Source organism: Labeo rohita, chromosome 12, assembly GCF_022985175.1.
Source record: "Labeo rohita strain BAU-BD-2019 chromosome 12, IGBB_LRoh.1.0, whole genome shotgun sequence".
Classification (NCBI taxonomy): Eukaryota; Metazoa; Chordata; class Actinopteri; order Cypriniformes; family Cyprinidae; genus Labeo; species Labeo rohita.
Window position 1 is genome coordinate 8,920,575 of NC_066880.1, and position 18,964 is coordinate 8,939,538.

Consider the following 18,964-nt stretch of genomic DNA (forward strand, 5'->3'; position numbering starts at 1 on the left):
ACATGGGGGTGAGAAAATTATAAAGAAATTTTAATTCCGTGAACTAATCCTGTAAGTGCGTTTATATGTATTTATATTGTCTATGGAAAGCATAAAATGTTAGTCCATCATATTCCTCGGCCTACAGGCCATTCAGTATATGTATTTGCATACATCCATGCACTCTGTTTGCACAAACATAATCAGCGCATTCCATTAAGCTATTGCAGACTAAGCGAGAATAGAAGCTGTAATTATTGTAATAATATGCGCATTGTACTGTAATGTTTTCTTACCACTGAATGAGACATGAGGTATTCTGCATTCAGTGCTCCACCAACGCTGTCTCTCATTGTGTCGCTGGTTAGCCTCGGGTCAGCCTGTGCACTTTCATGTGTTTTGGAGGAGGTGTGGCTTTGGAGAGTGATTTGCAGGAAGGGTGGGAACTTATGCTTTTAAAACTAGCGTGCTATTGCTTGGTGTCAGCCTCAGACATCATGCCTGTGGGTCACTGGCTGAATGTCTGATGCATATCGCATGCAGAATTGGAAACACTTCAGGAGTTGTCATTGGTTGAATTATACAGGATTCCAGGGAGAAGTGTGTGTTGTGTTCTTTGATGTTATGCTTGAAAACAAAGATGCCGTGATGGCAAAATCCCTTATGAAAGAAGAAAGCCATTGTGTTTACAGCTGTGACAATGAGGGCTTATCAGGATTAACTAAATGCTTGATTTTCAAAAGTATGTGGAATATTTAAAGTTTGCACCATATAATCTTTAAAATATGTCCAAGAGTTTATTGTGGGGACTAGGGCTGTCACTAATGATTATTTTGGTAATCGAGTAATCTGTCGATTATTCTGTCGATTAATCAAGTAATCAGATAATTAATTTTTTGTAGTAATAAAAATAGACCTAAGTAAACAATAGCCTTTAAAATTACTTCATATATGGCAATGAGGCAATAATAATTAGTTCAAATAAAGTATCAAAGCAAGTAATCATACGTTCTTATTAAACAAAAACTGTTAAAATATATAATGTGTAAATAATAGAGCTAATATGCGTTACGCATTATAACAAATGACTGATGATTGTTTTTACACTTTACTGTGCGATCTAATCTGTTTAATATTGACTTTTTTTAAAAAATATTTGGCCGTTTCTTTATTATAGAAAAGCTATAGCCACTGTAATTTTTTGAATATGTGGACATCAAAACGAGTAAACTCAGATTGAGGGTTTAAACTTACACTTACAAAATGACGCAGCACAAAATTAAACGTGATTGGTTGCTTTACCTGTCAGTCATATTGGTTCAACAAATGTCAAAGGCCAGGATGCTGAAAAATGTCCATCGCGAGTAAATATGTGCAAAGCAAAACTAGATCGGACCACTTGCATTTCCTGCCAAAAGAATGCTTTTGAAAAAAAAAAAAAAGGCTTTTACTGTATGCTCAACAAGGCTGCATTTATTTGATTGAATTAAAAACAGTCTTCAGTGTCACATGATCCTTCAGGATTTATTCTAACAAAATATTTCATATTGAATATTTTTTTGGAAACCATGACCAGGATTTTTTTTTGGTGAATGGAAAGTTCACAATAACAGTTTTATAAAATATTATCTAGTGTTTGCCTGATTTGGTTTGAAACGGAATTAAATTTAATCCAATTAAGCATAAAGGCATTTATAATCATGTATAAACACTAACTGCTGGATTTGTGTGCATAAGGAAGTCCTCAGGAATTAATTTTGGGGTATTCCCGGCAGTTGTGTTACCTGATATTCAGCTTTCATCAAGAACACTACCTCAGGCCAGGGTGGTTATGTGTTTGAAGTGGCAAGTAATTCCTGCAGCCTATTAATAAACATATGTTTGGCTTGTGTACAGTACATAATTTGATTGACACTTTGTTTTTATTTTTTACTTCTAGTGTGTAGTCATGCTTTGTTGACTGTGTATATGAAACACATTTTTTCTTGTATAGATGCCACACCTGTTAAACTCACGTGACCAGGAAAAACAGATACTGACTTTGAAGCATCTGCCACATCTGCATATTTGTGAATGTGAAGGCACCCAGATTATTTTTAGAGCGGTTTGAATCATAGTAAACAAATGAAAGATTATGCAAAGCATTTCTGCTCTGAAAAACTACATTTTAGCTTACTTTTGTCCGCATTTTCACAGGTCTTTGGTACTACGTGGAAGGAAGTGACCGCCCCTGCCTCACTCTCATTGGCTCCCCAAATTTTGGCTACCGCTCCGTGCACAGGGATCTGGAGGCGCAGATTGCTATAGTAACAGAGAATGAAGAACTCCAGATGCAACTGCAACAGGTTGGACTTCCTCTGCATGACTGTTTCCTAAAGTACCCCACCATGTAACCCATAAATCTTGCATTTTAATGGCTGTTAGTGCTAACTATGATATAAATGGCTGGTCGTTTTGTAAGGGCTTACAGGAAACAGAGCTGCGCTCGACACATTGAATCAAGTCATTTGTTTTATTGCAGTCACAACAAGATAATGATTGTAGACCAAGTTATGTTATCAGTGAGTCTTTAATGGGCACTGTATTTTGATTTATGGAATAATTCAGTATTAGCAGGTTGTCCGTAACGCAACAACTTTTTTATGCTTGAAAGCAATGGAGGTTATCTTTCATATCTCAGACCGCATTACACATAAAGGACATGCTGTAAGCATTAATCTTTACTGGCTGTTCTGGGAACAGAGGCTACAATAAAGTCTAGTTAATTTGAATGTCATCAGCTTTTATAGTTGGTGAAATGTAAGATTCCTGTAATCTTCACTTATCAGGTGATAAAAGATCAGCTTAAATCAGTTCTTTAGTAATCTTTACGAGAAAAGCACTGAGATGACATAACACTTGAGATAGAGAGATTTTAAAGTGATTGTGCAAGTGAAATCTTGTTTTCTGTGTTGTCTAGGAGCAAGAGGTGTTGTACCAGAGCTCGACGCAAGTGTCAAACTCCACATTTAATCAGCCAGACCGCCATGTAAAGCTGTGGGTGAAACTGGTTACTCCACTCATCAAGAACTTCTTCTAAAGTTCACCAGGCCTGAGGTGATGGATATCTCACTGTCTGTGACAGGTCGGTTGCTGATGTACCTTTGAAGCACGTTTTAAACCTAGGCGTACAGAAGATCAGACTTATTATAGTGTTAGTGGTAGTTTCAGACATGAGCAATTCCTCCTGGAAAATCCATCTTAAGATGGTATCTGCATTTTGGAATACAGAAGCCGCTTATTAGCCAGGCCAAACTGGCTATTATCTGGTCCAAGCTGGGTATTAGCTGAACCAAGCTGGCTATTAGCTGGTCGATCACCGACCTTGTTCCAAAAACCATCTTGACCACCTTAAAATCAACATGAACCTTATTTACCGTCTTAATACTTGACCCTGGTCTTATTGTGAATGATTTATTGGTGGCTGTTATTCCAAAGAAAACATATTCATCCTGATCTTTCATCAGATGTAATAACTTGCACTTCCTGTTTACTTCCATTTCTACTAACGTCATCTAGGCTGAGAGCACTATTGAACAGTGTTAACCAAAACTTAACAACTATTTAGACTCTGTTTAGGTTGCATTCGTTGACATGAAATGAAAGTTGAACTTATTTATCTTCTAAATGCATGTTATACAGTGGCAGTCAAAAGTATTCAACCCCCTTTGACCTGCAAGATGTTTTGCTGCAGAGAACAAAATTTTATGAAAACAATTCAACAAAGGCATCGGTAAACTGTTGGAGAAAATTTATTAACACATTTGAGTGATTCTGAAAACGACGATGCATAATGAAAAAAATCAAACTGGCTCTGAACTTTCATGTTCAAAATTGTTCAACCACCAAAAGTCAAATATGGTGCAAATGCTGCCTTTAAGTTCTTGCAAGCTTCTGTCACCTCTCTACTGCAATCTTTGCCCATTCCCTACTTGTAAAAGCTTAAAGATCATTGATATTCTTTGGTTTTCACGTTGCCACTGCTTTCATCAAATTCAGCCGAATATTTTTAATAAGAATTAAATATGAAGACTGAACAGGCCACTCAAGGACATTCTACGACCAACCCTGAACCACACATAAGTAGACCACACACAAAATGGCCTAACGCTTCAGAGAATTCATGATGTCCTTCATGCAGTTGTTCTGATCAAACATTTTATGATATTGTGCTGTTTTGTTCAACACCCTCAAAGGTTTTCTGGTACAGCACACAATTTTTATAAAATGCTGGATCTTCAGAAAAAAATGTATTTGTTCTGCAGTCTTTGGGGGGTTGAATTTTGAGTGCAACTGTAGATCTTATTGTGAACAATTCATCTGTGTGTGTGTGTGTGTGTGTGTGTGTGTGTTTTTTTTTTTTTTTTAAGCAACATCTAACCCTGTAATGTTTAACTAGACCTGTGGGTGAAAACTAGGGCTGTCACAATATCAGATTTTCACTACATGATTACATTAATTAAAAAAAAAAATTAAATGTATAATTAATTTAAAAAATAATAATTAGTCAAATTAATCTTTATTTATTTATTTATTATTTTTTGACCAATGAATCACACCATTGTATACAAAAGGAACAATTACAAACAGAAGAGACTAAAATGCTAACCGTTTTAAAATAAGAAAAAAGCACAGTGTCAAAATAAGACAAGTACATATTTTTACTCCAAACTTGCGTTATAGCATTGATCAAGTGTTTGAAATAACTTGATTCTGTGAACTAATTCTTAAAGGGGTCATCGGATGCCCATTTTCCACAAGTTGGTATGATTCTTTAGGGTCTTAATGAAAAGTCTATAATATACTTTGGTTAAAAATTCTCAATGGTAGTGTAAAACAACACCCTTGCCAAAATCAGCTCTTCAAAAATCACCTCATTCTGGTCGAGGCTGCTTTAAATGTTAATGAGCTCTGCTCGCCCCGCCCCTCTCTTCTCTCTGTGGAGTGACGAGCCTGTTTACTTTAGCTACGTTTAGCCGCTAAACTTGCTAACTAGCATGTTATTAGGAAAGGCAATTGCAAAGATTCATAATCCCCTTATACTCACTTTTGCTGTAAGTGAAGCTGGATCACGAATGATTTGTGCAAACGTAGACGGATATATGTCGATCGGGAGGCGTATTCTATTCACAAGCAAACGTAATCCACTGCATCTTCAGCAGCTCAGATGTCGGGAGTTGCATTGCAATATAAATATTTGAGGCCCTCTTTATGAATGGGCCTTTGAATCATTGATTCACACGATTCGTTCAAAACATGAATTCATTCAGAAGCTAAACACCAGTGTGTTGTTCTGAGATGTGCAACAGTGCAGCTATGGCTTTAAAGGTAATATGTTCTCTGCAAAATTGAGCAAATACATATAATATTGTGTTTAAAAATAATATTCCGCTGAACTGTTGTAAAAAAATTTAAGCACGTGATAGATCGGGACAAAATCAGCACTCATGTCATATTGCTCTTGCTGCCAGTGTGATATGTGATGTATATATAAATATGTATAAATACACATATAAGGGCATTTTTTTGGACCAATATCTTGAATTTTAGTACATAACTGCATTAACAGAGTTGTTGCCCTGCATCATATTTGTCAACAGTCAAGTGTATGTAAATGTTAACCGCGTTAAAATATTTTAATCACATTTTTTTTTTTCATAACTAATTAATTAATGCGTTAAACTGACAGCCCTAATAAATATGCATTATCTATATGAAAATAACTGAGATGGCTTAAAGAACACAGATAAACCATTCTCATCACATGTAATCAAACCAAACATTTCTTTCTGCATTTTATTTAGCTACAGCCACAGCTGAATGCCTTTTCGTCTGGTGTCGAAAAACGAATCTCACAAGTTTTCATTTTCAAATATCGCCAATACCAGTATATTGCGACAGCCCTAATTAACATAATAACAATATTTCATTTCTGATATTTCATTATCATTATGGAATTATTGTTAGCTCATATTAACTAATGATGGATATCAATGTTAAAGGAGAAGTCCACTTCCAGAACAACAATTTGCAAATAATGTACTCACCCCCTTGTCATCCACGATGTTCATGTCTTTCTTTCTTCAGTCGTAAAGAAATTAAATAACCGATCGTTTTGCTAGATAAGACCGTTCTTTTCCATCTGGGATTGTTTACAACCGCATTTGGGATTGTTTGAAGCCTCATTTAAACTGCCTTTTGGAAGTTCAAAATCGGGGCACCATATCAGACCATTATATGGAGAAAAATGCAGAAATGTTTTCCTTGGAAAACATAATTTCTTTACGATTGAAGAAAGAAAGACATAAACATGTTGGATGACAAGGGGGTGAGTACATTATATGTGTATCTTTGTTTTGGAAGTGGACTTCTCCTTTAGTGTAAAATTTTACAGTTTTAGCAAACTCAAGTTCACTAACAGTGACTTCACAATCCACCTACTTCTTTTTGGTTGATTGTCCCGTTTTATATACTAATGTGTCGTATTACTAAAATGAAACAGGTTGCAAATGGCTGTTCATGTTGACTTTGGGCTTTAAGCTAGGCTAGTAACCGGCTCGCATCTTAATCCGGGTTTTCCAGCAGGAATGGGTTCGGTGGTATGGGGTATTATGTGCGTTTCATTATGTTGAAGCATAAATGAGCCACTCGCATGAAATGCTGTGAAGGTACTAGCCTGAGGCAAACAAAAACAGCATTCAGCATTTTTATTCTGCTTCCAAACGAATGACTTGGCTCTCTTGCGCTCAGTATAGTCAGACTTTCCCCGAAGATGGATATACAAAACCCCAGCTTGCCAGACAGCGGGTTCTGAAGAATTTACATTGTCACTCCAGTGGTTCCATCAGCCCAAATCCCCGTCACACGGCCCAGTGTAGAGCTAGCATGGTCAGACCACAGCATGAATCTGACCATTCCAGTGCTGTCAGGCTCAGACTGCTCAGACTTCAGCTGCACTGGCAGTGACCTTCGTGAGCCCTCCGTCGCTAACATCTGGAGTCCGTTACGGCTGCTTTCTCTGCGTGCTGTACGATTCCTTCACTTTCCTCCATTTGATTGCTAACATTCTCTGTCTTGCTTGCTAAATGTCACGATTTAAGATTATTTTTAACTCTGAGCCAAAGCCTTTGGTATTAACAAAATGAGGCGGTTTGCACATAAATATGAAAATCAAACTAAGCCGAAAGGTTTCTGCCTCTTTTCCAAGCATTTATTATGGCAGCACACACAAAATCAGCTATTCCTCTATTCCTTTACTTGTCAGTTAAATATATTTGATGTTTTCAGCTATTAATATGAGTGTACAGTGTTCCAAAACACTTAAGAATGTTTGGAGTGCTGTTAAATTAGACAAAATATAAACCAAAAAACTTTTCTCAGATGTAGCTGTTTTTTTTTTTCCTCAGCCATTTTTTAAGTGACTTGTAGCCAATTGGTCTTAACAGGATAGTGCACGCAAAAATACAAATTTTTCCCATGATTTAGTCACCCACAAGCCATTCTAGGTGTATATGATTTTCTTCTTTCTGATGAATACAATCTCTTCCAAGCTTTATAATGGCAGTAAATGGGTGTTGAGATTTTGAAGTCAATTAAGTGGATCCATCCATCATTAAAAGTGCTCCACACGGCTCCTCTGGGTTAATAAAGGCCTTCTGAAGTGAATCAGTCTGTTTGTGCAAGAAAAATATCCATCGTTAAAACTTTATAAAACATAATCGAGTTGCCACAAAAGAGTGGCATTGAGAAAGTCATTTACAGCAAAGGAAAACCCGTCTCCTCTTGGCTTATATTAAAATGACATTTTTCATTACAAATCCTTGACTTGTACTTCTAATTCATGACCAGTTTTTTTGTTTTGCTCTCTCCGCTGTGTTTCCACCGCGTTCGCGTACATCCTACATCATCCGCTGGAACGGCACTGTTTCATGAACGCACACCCTAAAAAATGCTGGGTTAAAAACAACCCAACTTGGGTTATTTGGCAACCCAGCTCTGGGTAAATATTGGACAGAACACATGCTGGGTTAATTTGACTCAGCTGGTTGGTCTAAATATTTTTATCAAACATGCTGGATATTTTATTTAAATCATCTATTGTTTAAAAATGATTATATTGCTGGCTTAAAATGGACTGGAACTCATAAAAAACACACACACACAGAATTACTAGCGGCAACAGCAATAATCAGAAAATGAACATTTATTAAGCAAGAACACATGGACAAAATACACTACAAAATCAGTTTATTTGGGTGAATACAGCGTAGTTTACAATACTACATACATTTAAACTTGTTTAACAAGCATTTTAGACATAGAAAATGTAACATTTAAAAGTATAAATTTAATTTTAGTGTTTTCAACCGTTCTCTGTAAACGCTTTTCGTCAGCGGTTGGGTATGAAAAATATCCCAGCGTTAAAAATAACCCATCAGCTTACAGAAAAATTACTCTTCATCTGGGTGAAAAATATTAAAAAAATAACCCAATAAAATGACTCAACAAGTTGAACCCAGCATTTGGGTTAAAAAAAAATAATAACCGAGCACCTGGGTAAAACTATTATAAATAACCCAATAAAATGACCCAACGGGCTGAACCCAGCATTTGGGTTAAAATAACCCAGATTGTGTAGAAATATTAAAAGTGTGATTGAAGTGTCCAAATACTTTTGGTGTGGGTATGATTGCTGTAATATTGATGGCTATGTCGAAAGCCATTCTACAGAACTGTAGGGATTTTTCTCCAAAAATCAGTGTGGTACAGTGGAGGTGTCACTTACCAGGAAGAATCCCTCTATTATCTCTTCGTTGGTGAATCACATTTCTGGAGAAATGATGTTAAAAAAAATTCCAGTCAGTACTTGAAAAGAGTGTATTGCATTTCCAAAGTTCTCCAAATATAAAGAACATTATGCAATAATGGCGTACAATAGCTAATTATGGCTTGCAGTCCTACAAAGCAGAGTTGTCTGTAGTCCAGAGAAGTTTGAGTTCACAATCATTTACTGTACTTAGTGCTCACTCTGCCCTCTAGTGATTATTAAAATGCATTACTGTAAAACCAGATTACTTTTGACTTTTTTTTTTACAGTGGGTTTTTCAAGGTAAACATCACTATATTAAATAATGAACTCAGGTGCATGTCTGTACTTGTGCTACCTCAGATTGAGCATCTTATTGAAATTATTTCAAAAATGTAGAAATCTAGGTTATTCTTCACCAAGGACACATTTGGTCAAAAGTGACAAACATAATATTGCAAATCATTTTTATGTTTAAACATTTGTCCTTTTTACATTTTAAAATGTATTGACTTAGAAAAGCTATTTTAACTTTTTATATTTTTTAACCGTTATGTTTTACAATGCTACTGCTATTACTGTTTTTTGATCATACTTTGTTTGTTTTTTTCCAGATGAAAACTGGGACTGCACATGTGTGCTTGTACATGATGCATTTGCAAATATTGCTGGTTTCGTGGATACAGATTGCTATGATAAACATGACTGTTCCAGCTCGAGTGATGTTAGAAACCACTTCGTCCTGTTAGATTCAATAACATTCATTCTGCTTCTCACATCCTCACTGTTACAAGAGAATGCATGTAAATCTAGTATACAGTATTTGCTGCCGGTGTGATAGACATGTATTTGTAAGCAGTATGGCAGATATGAACAACTTCCCTATCAGTTTGATATGCAGTGTGTCTAACATTTACATGTACATATTTTAATTTAATTTTTTTTTCTGTAAAAATTAGTATTTTGTCACTTTAGTAAGATGCCGTTCAACAAAAACCCTTTCCATTTCTACTTCATTTCCATTGTACTTTACTGCATTATTTTTGGTTTAAAATATCAGCAGTTTGAATATTCTTTTCATTAACAAGGTCAATGATATTAAGTTGATCTGGCACATTTCAGCAACCCTCAGTTACCTCAGTCGTTTGTAAAATTTCAGTTTCCCTGAAACCTATAGAAGCTTGGTTTCGCTAAAGGGTGAATTAAATGTAATGTGAATTCTCACAATTTGGACAACTTACAGAAAAGTCCAAACTGTGAGAGAGAAAGTTCAGAATTCGGAGTTCTGAGACAAGAGTTCCGAAAAAGTAGGAATTCTGAGTTTGTCTTTCGAACTCCACATTTATAGTTCACAATTCAGACTCAGAATTGTAAGGAAATAAAGTCTGACTTATTAGATAAATTCAAATTACCTTTATTTTGTGGTGAAAATGGTCTTCTAAAACACTGGAAACCCCCATTAAGGTGTCACTGTTCATTTTTAGTTGGATTGTCTGTTTACACTCCAATCTTTATAAAGTTCATAATTGCTCATCAATGATGCTCATTAGTTATACACAAGCATATGACTTTAATAATTATCTTCAAATCCTTTACACAGAAAACCTGGAATGGATTTGAGCACCATTGTATTTATTTGAGTGAATATTCACTTATTTAAAAGGACAACTGCAGAATTCAGTTGGTTAGCAGAAGTTTAATAAAAAAATGTTGGTTTTGTAATAAAAACCAACCAATAAAAACCCTTTTCCTGAGAACGTTTTGATTTTGGTGCCAATGCGCATGGAGCGTTTGCTTATTTATAAGGTTCATTAACGTATTGAGACCAGATGACTTTGTTGTTTTTCTTTTGTGACTTACATCTAACTGGATTAAATGTCACAAAGACAGCGTTTGGAAGAGACTTTCGAACGGTCACGTTTCCAGCTCTTTCAGACAGAAATGCTAACTGAGTGAGATGAGGCCTTAAAGCCACGTCATCTAACGCACAATTTACAAAAATGGCCAAAAATGTATTATATAAAAAAAAAATTCTCAATGTGAAGTGGTTTTTAAGAATAAAAAGCTTAAAAAGTCATGGTTGAGTGAGTTATTTTATGTTAAATTTTGTTTTTTTCATGGTTATTTTCAGTAAATGTTGATATACTGAGAAGCTTGATGTCTTTCCAAGTTCATTAAGAAACCACAAATGAACAAAGGCAAATGAAGAAGGGAGAAAAAAAGTAAGCTGGTTAAATTTAAAGAGGCATCGGATGCCCATTTTCCACAAGTTGGTATGATCTTCATTAGGGCTGGGCGATATGGGCAAAAAAATTATCACGATAATTTTTTCATATTAGTCGATATCGATAATTATCACAATAAATGTCAAATCTTTATTTCTTTCAAGTTTAAAGTCAGATTTTTGCTCCAAAGTAAAAGCTGTAGAAGCCAGACCGTTAATTTTCCTTCACAAAATAAATATCTAAATAGAAAAATTCATTTCTGCATGTCCTAGTGAGTTATATTGTTTCAAGAAACTGGTTTGGGTTGTATAATAAGAATAAGAATAATCACTTTTTTGTCTCTTAGAAATGCACATTTGATAGTAGCTTGAGGATGCAGACGTAAATTTTTGTTCATTATCAGTCGGTAATATCTGAAAAAATTGTAGCAACCTCAGTTTTATATGGTTAAATTTATTCTGTTTTTTTTTTTTAATTAAGTATTGGTCTCCCATAGCAGCAAGCATATATTTTAAATAATTTTAAACAGTTAAAACCACACATAACGGTACCTCAATACCATGGTAAAAATATAACTACATGGTTTTATAGGTAGCCTATTTGTATGAAAAACGGTAGTCTATAAACATTCAGTATAAATGCACACATGCTAAATTTATATACCATTACTTCTGTAATAAAATTTCAATGTGAATATCCGCACTGCTGCCACAATACCATGGTGCAGTGAGTGTTACTACAGTAAATCCATGGTAAATGATGGCGATGTTTAGATTGAAAAGCCTTTTGACTGTTTCGTTGCACATAGCTTTCAGTCACAGAGTCATTTGTGTTCATCGCTGAATTCAAGAGTTTCACACAGGATCTCACAGGGCTTTAAGTGCTCGCGTGACGGAGCCGTTCACATATCGCGTTTTGCGCGCTCAAGTTATTTGAAATGCAGGCGCGCGGCAGCAGTTTCGTTCCACTTTTGGCACATAAAAATTATATCGAACATTTATTGAACTCTTCATTTTATTGAGGAAAATTATATCGCGATAATTATCATTATCGAATTATCACCCAGCCCTAGTCTTCATGAAATTTCTGCAACATACTTTATTAAACTTCCTCAATGGTCTTATAAACGACTTTTTACCTTGGCGAAAATAGCTCTGTTCGCAGCGATCCGTTTCAGTGCACGTCTCTTTAAATGCTAATGAGCTACTGCTCACTCCGCCCCTCTTTTCTGTTCGTTGTGTATTCTGTGGCGCTAATCCACTGCGTTCTCAGTGGCTCTGATGTCGGGAGAAAATAAAGTCACTTATGTTCACTTTTACATCCAAGTACAAACCTGCAGTGCTTATAGCTGCAGTTGCTACAGCTGCTTGAGCATGGAGAACATGGTGTACAACAGTGTACAACTGGCTGAGGGCGGGAATATGCCAATGGGCGGGGCCTGAGCAATATGACATCATAATGCTCAGAAAACCACCAAAACAGCTTGATAATTTAGACTGGTTGTGTTTTTTGGGGATTAAAAATAAAAGTGAATGGATTTTAATCATTGTAGGGTGGTTGTGTCACATGTAAACATGTAAAAGAATTTTGCATTCAGTATACATTCGATAAAAATTCTATTCAAAGCTCAATCATTTCAGTTTTATTTTAAGCACAAGATTACATAGCAACGGTGAAATAAACTTAACAGGTCGAAACCTTTTCTTCACCCTGTTACTTTTGCACAAAGTATATTTTGACAATAAAAAATAAAACAACCTATATGTTTAAATATGTACAGCATTGATAAATTAGTATTTAAGAGTTTTCTCTCAACAGTGCATATAAAGCAAAAAAAGTGGTTTGGGGGGGGCTTTTGTATGTGTTAATTTAACCAGTAACATTTGAGGTGGTAAAATACAAAACATAGTAAAAATAAACTCTTAAGTCAGTAGTTTAATTTTTTTAAATTTTTCATAAATATTAACCAAACTTGCTGAAATGTTTTTGGATTTCACAGTCTTTCAAGGCCACCTATTTTCAACAAAACACTGTTTTAAGATTAAACAGTATTAAAATTAAAAACAGAATTCATTTTATGAATCAGAAAAGCAGTCAGCTTCAGTTTTCATGACACTGTAATATGAAGTGGGACTGAAAGACAAACTTTGGCAAAAAGTGAAAAATGTCTAGCCAACAACAACAAAACATAAATATGACAGCAGATCAGAAACAAATTGAAAAACAAAGTTAGAAAGTCTCAAACAAAACGCCAAATCTTTCCCAGATATTTACAGTACATAGCAGTGTAAAAAATAGGTGCACAATTAGCATTTTATAGGTATCAAAGCACAAAAAGGGAACGGTTGTGTCTGCAGCAAGCTTACAAAAGGTCAATGAAATCCACATTCAGTCAGACCTGCTGATTTGAGATGATGATGATGATGGATGCGAGGACTCAATGTTCATTCATGAGAATTACAATTATATAATGTCACACTACTTCCCAGAAAAACCAACTGCATGATAACCTTCGAAATTCCAGGTCATTCCTGAGATAAAAATCGCTCCAATCCAGCGTTATGGCTTCCGTTTATAATTTCCAGGTCCATGTACAAACATCCTTTTGCAGCCCTACTGTCTCTTCAGAGACGAAGCTTTCTTCTTCCTGGCAGCAAGCATCTCATAGAAAGGATCTCTGCTTATGGCAGCCCTGGAGACAATGATAAAGGGAGAAAATAGTTTTGCATACTTTTTTACTTTCAGCATGTGTTTGAGCTATCTAGAACTATTATATTATATTGATCTGGGTAAAAAAAAAAAAACCTAAATATTCTTAATTGCACATTTTTATAAATAGATTTTTAAATTGTGTAAATAATTTAAAACTATTATTTAAAAATGTAAAAAGGTTACTAGGATAAAAAAAAAATACATCAGTGCAAACACAAAATAAAAAATTGATTAAAAAAAAAAAGTTCCTACTCATTGATCTATCTAGGAAATTTCTACAATCTACAACCGTTTTTGCTATTATATCAGTGTTGGAAAAAAAAAATTTTAACTGAACATTTTTATAAATAGATTTTTTCAAAAGTATACATAATTTTATAATTATATATAATTTTAAATAATTATTCTAACATGTAAAAGGTTGCTAGGATTAAAAAGCATCAGTGCAAAAATTAACAAAATAAAATAAAGGGATAATATTTAATTTTTCTACTTTTAAAAAAATAAAAAATAAAAAATAAAAAAATAAAACTCATAGAAAGAGTCCATGCTCAATATTAATCCATCTAAGAAATTTGCACTATTTACAAACTATTTTTGATATATCAATGTGGGGAAAAAAACTAATAACTAATTTAACATTTTTATAAATGAATTTCAGAATGAAAATGAAATGAAAAACAGTATAAATAATTTTAAATTATTCTTAAATGTAAAAGGTCGCTAGGATAAAAAAAGTGCAAAAATTAACTAAATAAAATCAAGGGATAATATTTCATTTTTCCTAGAATAAAAAAAAAGAATACAGAGAATAGTTCATGCTTAATATTGATAGAAAATTTTCACCATTTACAAACAATTTTTGCTATTATATCAATGTTGGGGAAAAATACTTTTTAATTAAAAAAATTAAAAGTAGTTTTTAATTTAAAGTAGATTTTTAAAATGTATAAATAATTTTAAATTATTATTCTAAAATGTAAAAGGTTGCTAGGATGAAAAAAGCATCAGTGCAGAAATTGACAAAATAAAATAAAGTGATAATATTTATTTTTTCTACAATTAAAAAAAAAAAAAAAAAAAAAAAAAAAAAACTCATAGAAAGTGTCCCCTGCTCAATATTAATCTATATAGGAAATTTCCACCATTACAAACTATTTTTGCTATTATATCAACATTGGGAAAAAAACAAATATTTTTAACTGAAAATTTTTATAAATAAATATATAAATTACATTTTTTTTAAAGTATACATAATTTTCAATTATTAGTCTAAAATAAAAAAGAATCAGTGCAAAAATAAACTAAATAAAATAAAAGTAATAAAATTAACATATATTTTTTTACTTTTGCTATTACATCACACATAATGCATAATGAGAATTACGCTCAAAATTCCAGTGTTATTTTCGTATAATTTATATACCGTTAAAAGATTTTTTTATATTTTGAATGTTTTTATTTTTATTTTTTTTGTTTGTTTTATTATATACTTATATCTTATATTTTATTTCAAATAACGAACACAATTTTAATAGTTTTATTAATAGTTTTTATAGTTTTTACTTATAAGTTTAGGTGTAGACAGTGTATCTTCCATATTTTATGTTTATTATTAACATTTGAGAAATAGGCAGTGAAGTGTTTTAAATATAAATAAAGAAAAAAAATACCAACAAGAAAAAAACAATAACAACAACAACAATATTAATAAAAATAATAAAATAATACAAATGATATATTTAAAACATGCCCCTAAAGATTTTTAGTGAGCAAAAAAATTCATTTCAGAAACTGAATTTCGGGCCCTGTGACTGTGAAGTCCAATATGTGTCAAAATGCAATCTCATGCAAATTAAAAATTCTGTCAGGACAAGATGAGAGAAAGTCTTACTTGATGCTTTTGATCCACTCGTCTTTCTCCTCTGTCGTCGGTGCTGAGATGCGGTAGAACGTGTGGTTTCCTTCCACAACGCGTCCATCTGCTTCAGTCTTACAGGCTTTGATGACCTGATCCTTGTTGTCTGGGATGAAGAGTTCAAAGCAGTTCTGTGTAAAGAGAGCTACTTTAGAAGAGGCTTTTATCCAGAGGAACTTTCAGTACATTAATCACAAGGATATTTCACTGGAGCAAACTGAGGTTACCAGAACAATGAAGCCACTGTATGAGAGAGACCTTAGCAAACCAGAACCTTTGTGCTAATTAGAAGCACTAAAAGCACAAAAAAAAAAAACATATTTTCAAAGTCATCTAGTACATTGTCTGAACAAATACTTGACTAGCAAGAGGTTGCTAGGATGAAAAGAAACAACAACAACAACAAATATTATTATTATACAACTTAAAAGGGCAAATAATACTAAACAAAAAAGAAAAAAGAAAATAATCTAGAAAAGAACATAAAGGAAAATGTTAATCAAACCACTACTAAAAAACATAACAATAATAACATCAACCATACTAACAATAATACAATATAACATAATAATAAATATACAATAAACAATAAGTAACTAATTATTAAATAATAACTTATAAGGGAGGACAAAACAAAAAATATAAATATAAAAATATACTAATGTTAAATAAATAATAATAATATAAATACAAATATATGCAAATGTTAACTAAACATTTTAAAGTATAAAAATAATAACCTTAATATTAATTACTATTAATATTGAAATAAAAAACAAGCACGTTAATCAAACCACTGCTGCAAAAATATTAAAATAAATAAACAAATAATTAAAATAAAAAATAAAAGCACAATGCTAACCAAACCACTGTTGCTATAACAATTGTAAATAATAATATAAATACAAATATATGCAAATGTTAAATAAAAATATTTTAAAATATAAAAATATTAAACTTAATATTAATTAAAATTAATATTGAAATAAAAATACAAGCATGTTAATCAAACCATTGATGTAAAAATATTAATATAAAAAAACACTGTTGCTAAAACAATTATAAATAATCTAACAATAATAGCAATATCTTAATAATATACAATTGTAACATTAAATACCATATAACAAACAATATTTATTAACTAAACAATAACTTAAATGAGGATTATATTACAAGTGTTATATAGAAATATTTTAAAATATTAACTATAAGATTCATTAATAATAATATTAAAATAAAAAATACAAGCACAAGTTAAAAATACAAGCTAATCAAACCACTGTTGCAAAAACATTAAAATAAATATTATATTAAATATAATATTAAAACTGAACTAAAACAAGGATAAAACTAATCTACAAAGTAATAAAAGATAACATGACAATATTTAAAAACAATAACAAAAAGCATAACACACTAATCAAGCTACTAAAAATATATTAAAAATAATTATATATTATAATATATATTATAATAATTAGAATAATTGTATTAATAATTATATAAATAAATAATCACAACTTAAAAGGGATGACGAAACAAAAATAAATAAACATAAAATATAAAAAAGAATATTAAAATAAAATAAAAAATATGTAAAAAAAAAAAAAAAAAGCATGTGAATCAAACCACTGTTGCCAAAAGAAATATTAAAATATTATTAATAATAATAAAATAAAACCAAAACAAATATATAATATAAAGAATGTTAAAATAAAATAAAAAAGACAAAATAAAAACACAACATGCAAATCAAACACTACTGCTAAAGTAAATATTTAAATTATTTATTATTATTAATATTTTTATTGAAATAACTTATTATTAAAATAATTTATTACTATTATTCATCAGTTAATAACAATTTATATATATATATATATATATATATATATATATATATATATATATATATATATATACACATATACATATACACATATATATATATATATATATATATATATATATATATACACACACAAATACAAATCTAATACTAGTCACTCACTAACAAACTACTCAACCACAATGACTCACTTACCACAAAGTAACTCAATGTGAGAACACAAAGATGGAAAAGTGAGAGGAAGCTTACCGGCTTCTTGGAGTCATCCACTTCCCTAATACTGAGATTTTCCAGAGGAATGATTCCCCTCGGCTCTTTATCCTGGAAACAGACACAGAAGAGGAAACACATGTGACCGCAGTAAAACACAGCGGATGGCTTATATTTACACTGGATCATTCAATCATTTAACTTCACTGAAGCAGATTCACGTACAGTGGTGTATTCAAAATAATACAGACAGTTGTCCGTCAATATGAACCATCTCCTCTTCCACGTCTTGACCCGTCCACCTGTGGATCAGACAGATGTGAGTATAATAAGGATGCCGTCGTCTGGGTCTGTATGAGTATTTGCTAGAGAATAACTGTGGTGAGCAGCACAGACATGAGGCACAGCAGCAGACAGACACACATGTATGGGAACTCACATTAGCAGATGAACAGCTCAAATGACTCAAAGCCTCATGGACAAAACCCATTAAACCCAAAACCACTGAACCAGGCACAAGTTTAAGAGGTTAGTGACCAAGTTAGTAAGAGAATGTGTTGTTATACACTGTATGCATCTCAGAATAAATGCAAAGCTCTTTCCCCTATGGCTGTTGTGTCAATTCTATAAATGGTTGGCACTCAATCTTCTGCCGTTGTGGTGTAGGAAAGCAAATTAATATGGAATATAAATTAGGTGAAATGTTTTTTTTTGTTTGTTTGTTTTCTTTCTTATTTATAATGTTTTAAATAAAATAATATTTCCAGCAGCTAAAGCACAGTATGTTAATCAAACATCTATTGCTTAAAAATATGAAAATTACCTAATAACATATTAGTAATAAATTATATATTTTTCTATATTTTATATATATTTTTTAATTGATAATTATATATATTTTTCATTATATATAATCGCAATAAGTAATAATAATAAAACAAAAAAATAATAATTATTATTACTTAATATTAAACTTTAAAAATAATAAAATACACAGAAAAATCTAAAAAAAAAGAGAAATTAATAAAATACCAGTTCAATGCTCATCAAACCACTGTTGCTAAAAAATATAAAAATAATAATGTAAGAACCATTGTAATAATGTAACATTATAATATTAATAATAATTAACTTAGAATATTTATTAATAATAATTAACTAATTATTAACTCAAAACTTAAAAGGGTGAAAACAAAAATGTAATAAATTGAAACAAGTATTAT

General features: G+C 32.1%; 2 protein-coding genes across 5 annotated transcripts in view; one reads left to right on the forward strand and one right to left on the reverse strand.

Moving 5' to 3' along the window:
- Positions 1 to 10,911, forward strand: part of LOC127174341 (CDP-diacylglycerol--glycerol-3-phosphate 3-phosphatidyltransferase, mitochondrial) — a 28,013-nt gene extending 17,102 nt beyond the window's left edge. The window contains exons 9-11 of the mRNA XM_051124741.1: positions 2,176 to 2,324; positions 2,939 to 3,103; positions 9,439 to 10,911. Of these exons, the coding sequence (XP_050980698.1) occupies positions 2,176 to 2,324; positions 2,939 to 3,058 (269 nt within the window). The 3' untranslated portion in view covers positions 3,059 to 3,103; positions 9,439 to 10,911. The remainder of the gene's footprint in view (positions 1 to 2,175; positions 2,325 to 2,938; positions 3,104 to 9,438) is intronic.
- Positions 10,912 to 12,676: 1,765 nt separating this feature from the next.
- The window catches only part of cyth1b (cytohesin 1b), an 80,736-nt gene continuing 74,448 nt past the window's right edge, over positions 12,677 to 18,964 (reverse strand). For 3 of the 4 annotated variants that reach the window (XM_051124291.1, XM_051124290.1, XM_051124292.1), the window contains exons 10-13: positions 17,967 to 18,045; positions 17,781 to 17,852; positions 15,656 to 15,810; positions 12,677 to 13,741 (exon numbers count right to left, since the gene is read on the reverse strand). In XM_051124291.1, coding sequence (XP_050980248.1) covers positions 13,663 to 13,741; positions 15,656 to 15,810; positions 17,781 to 17,852; positions 17,967 to 18,045 — 385 coding nt within the window. In that variant the 3' untranslated portion in view covers positions 12,677 to 13,662. The remainder of the gene's footprint in view (positions 13,742 to 15,655; positions 15,811 to 17,780; positions 17,853 to 17,966; positions 18,046 to 18,964) is intronic. The other variant, XM_051124289.1, reaches the window with a different exon arrangement.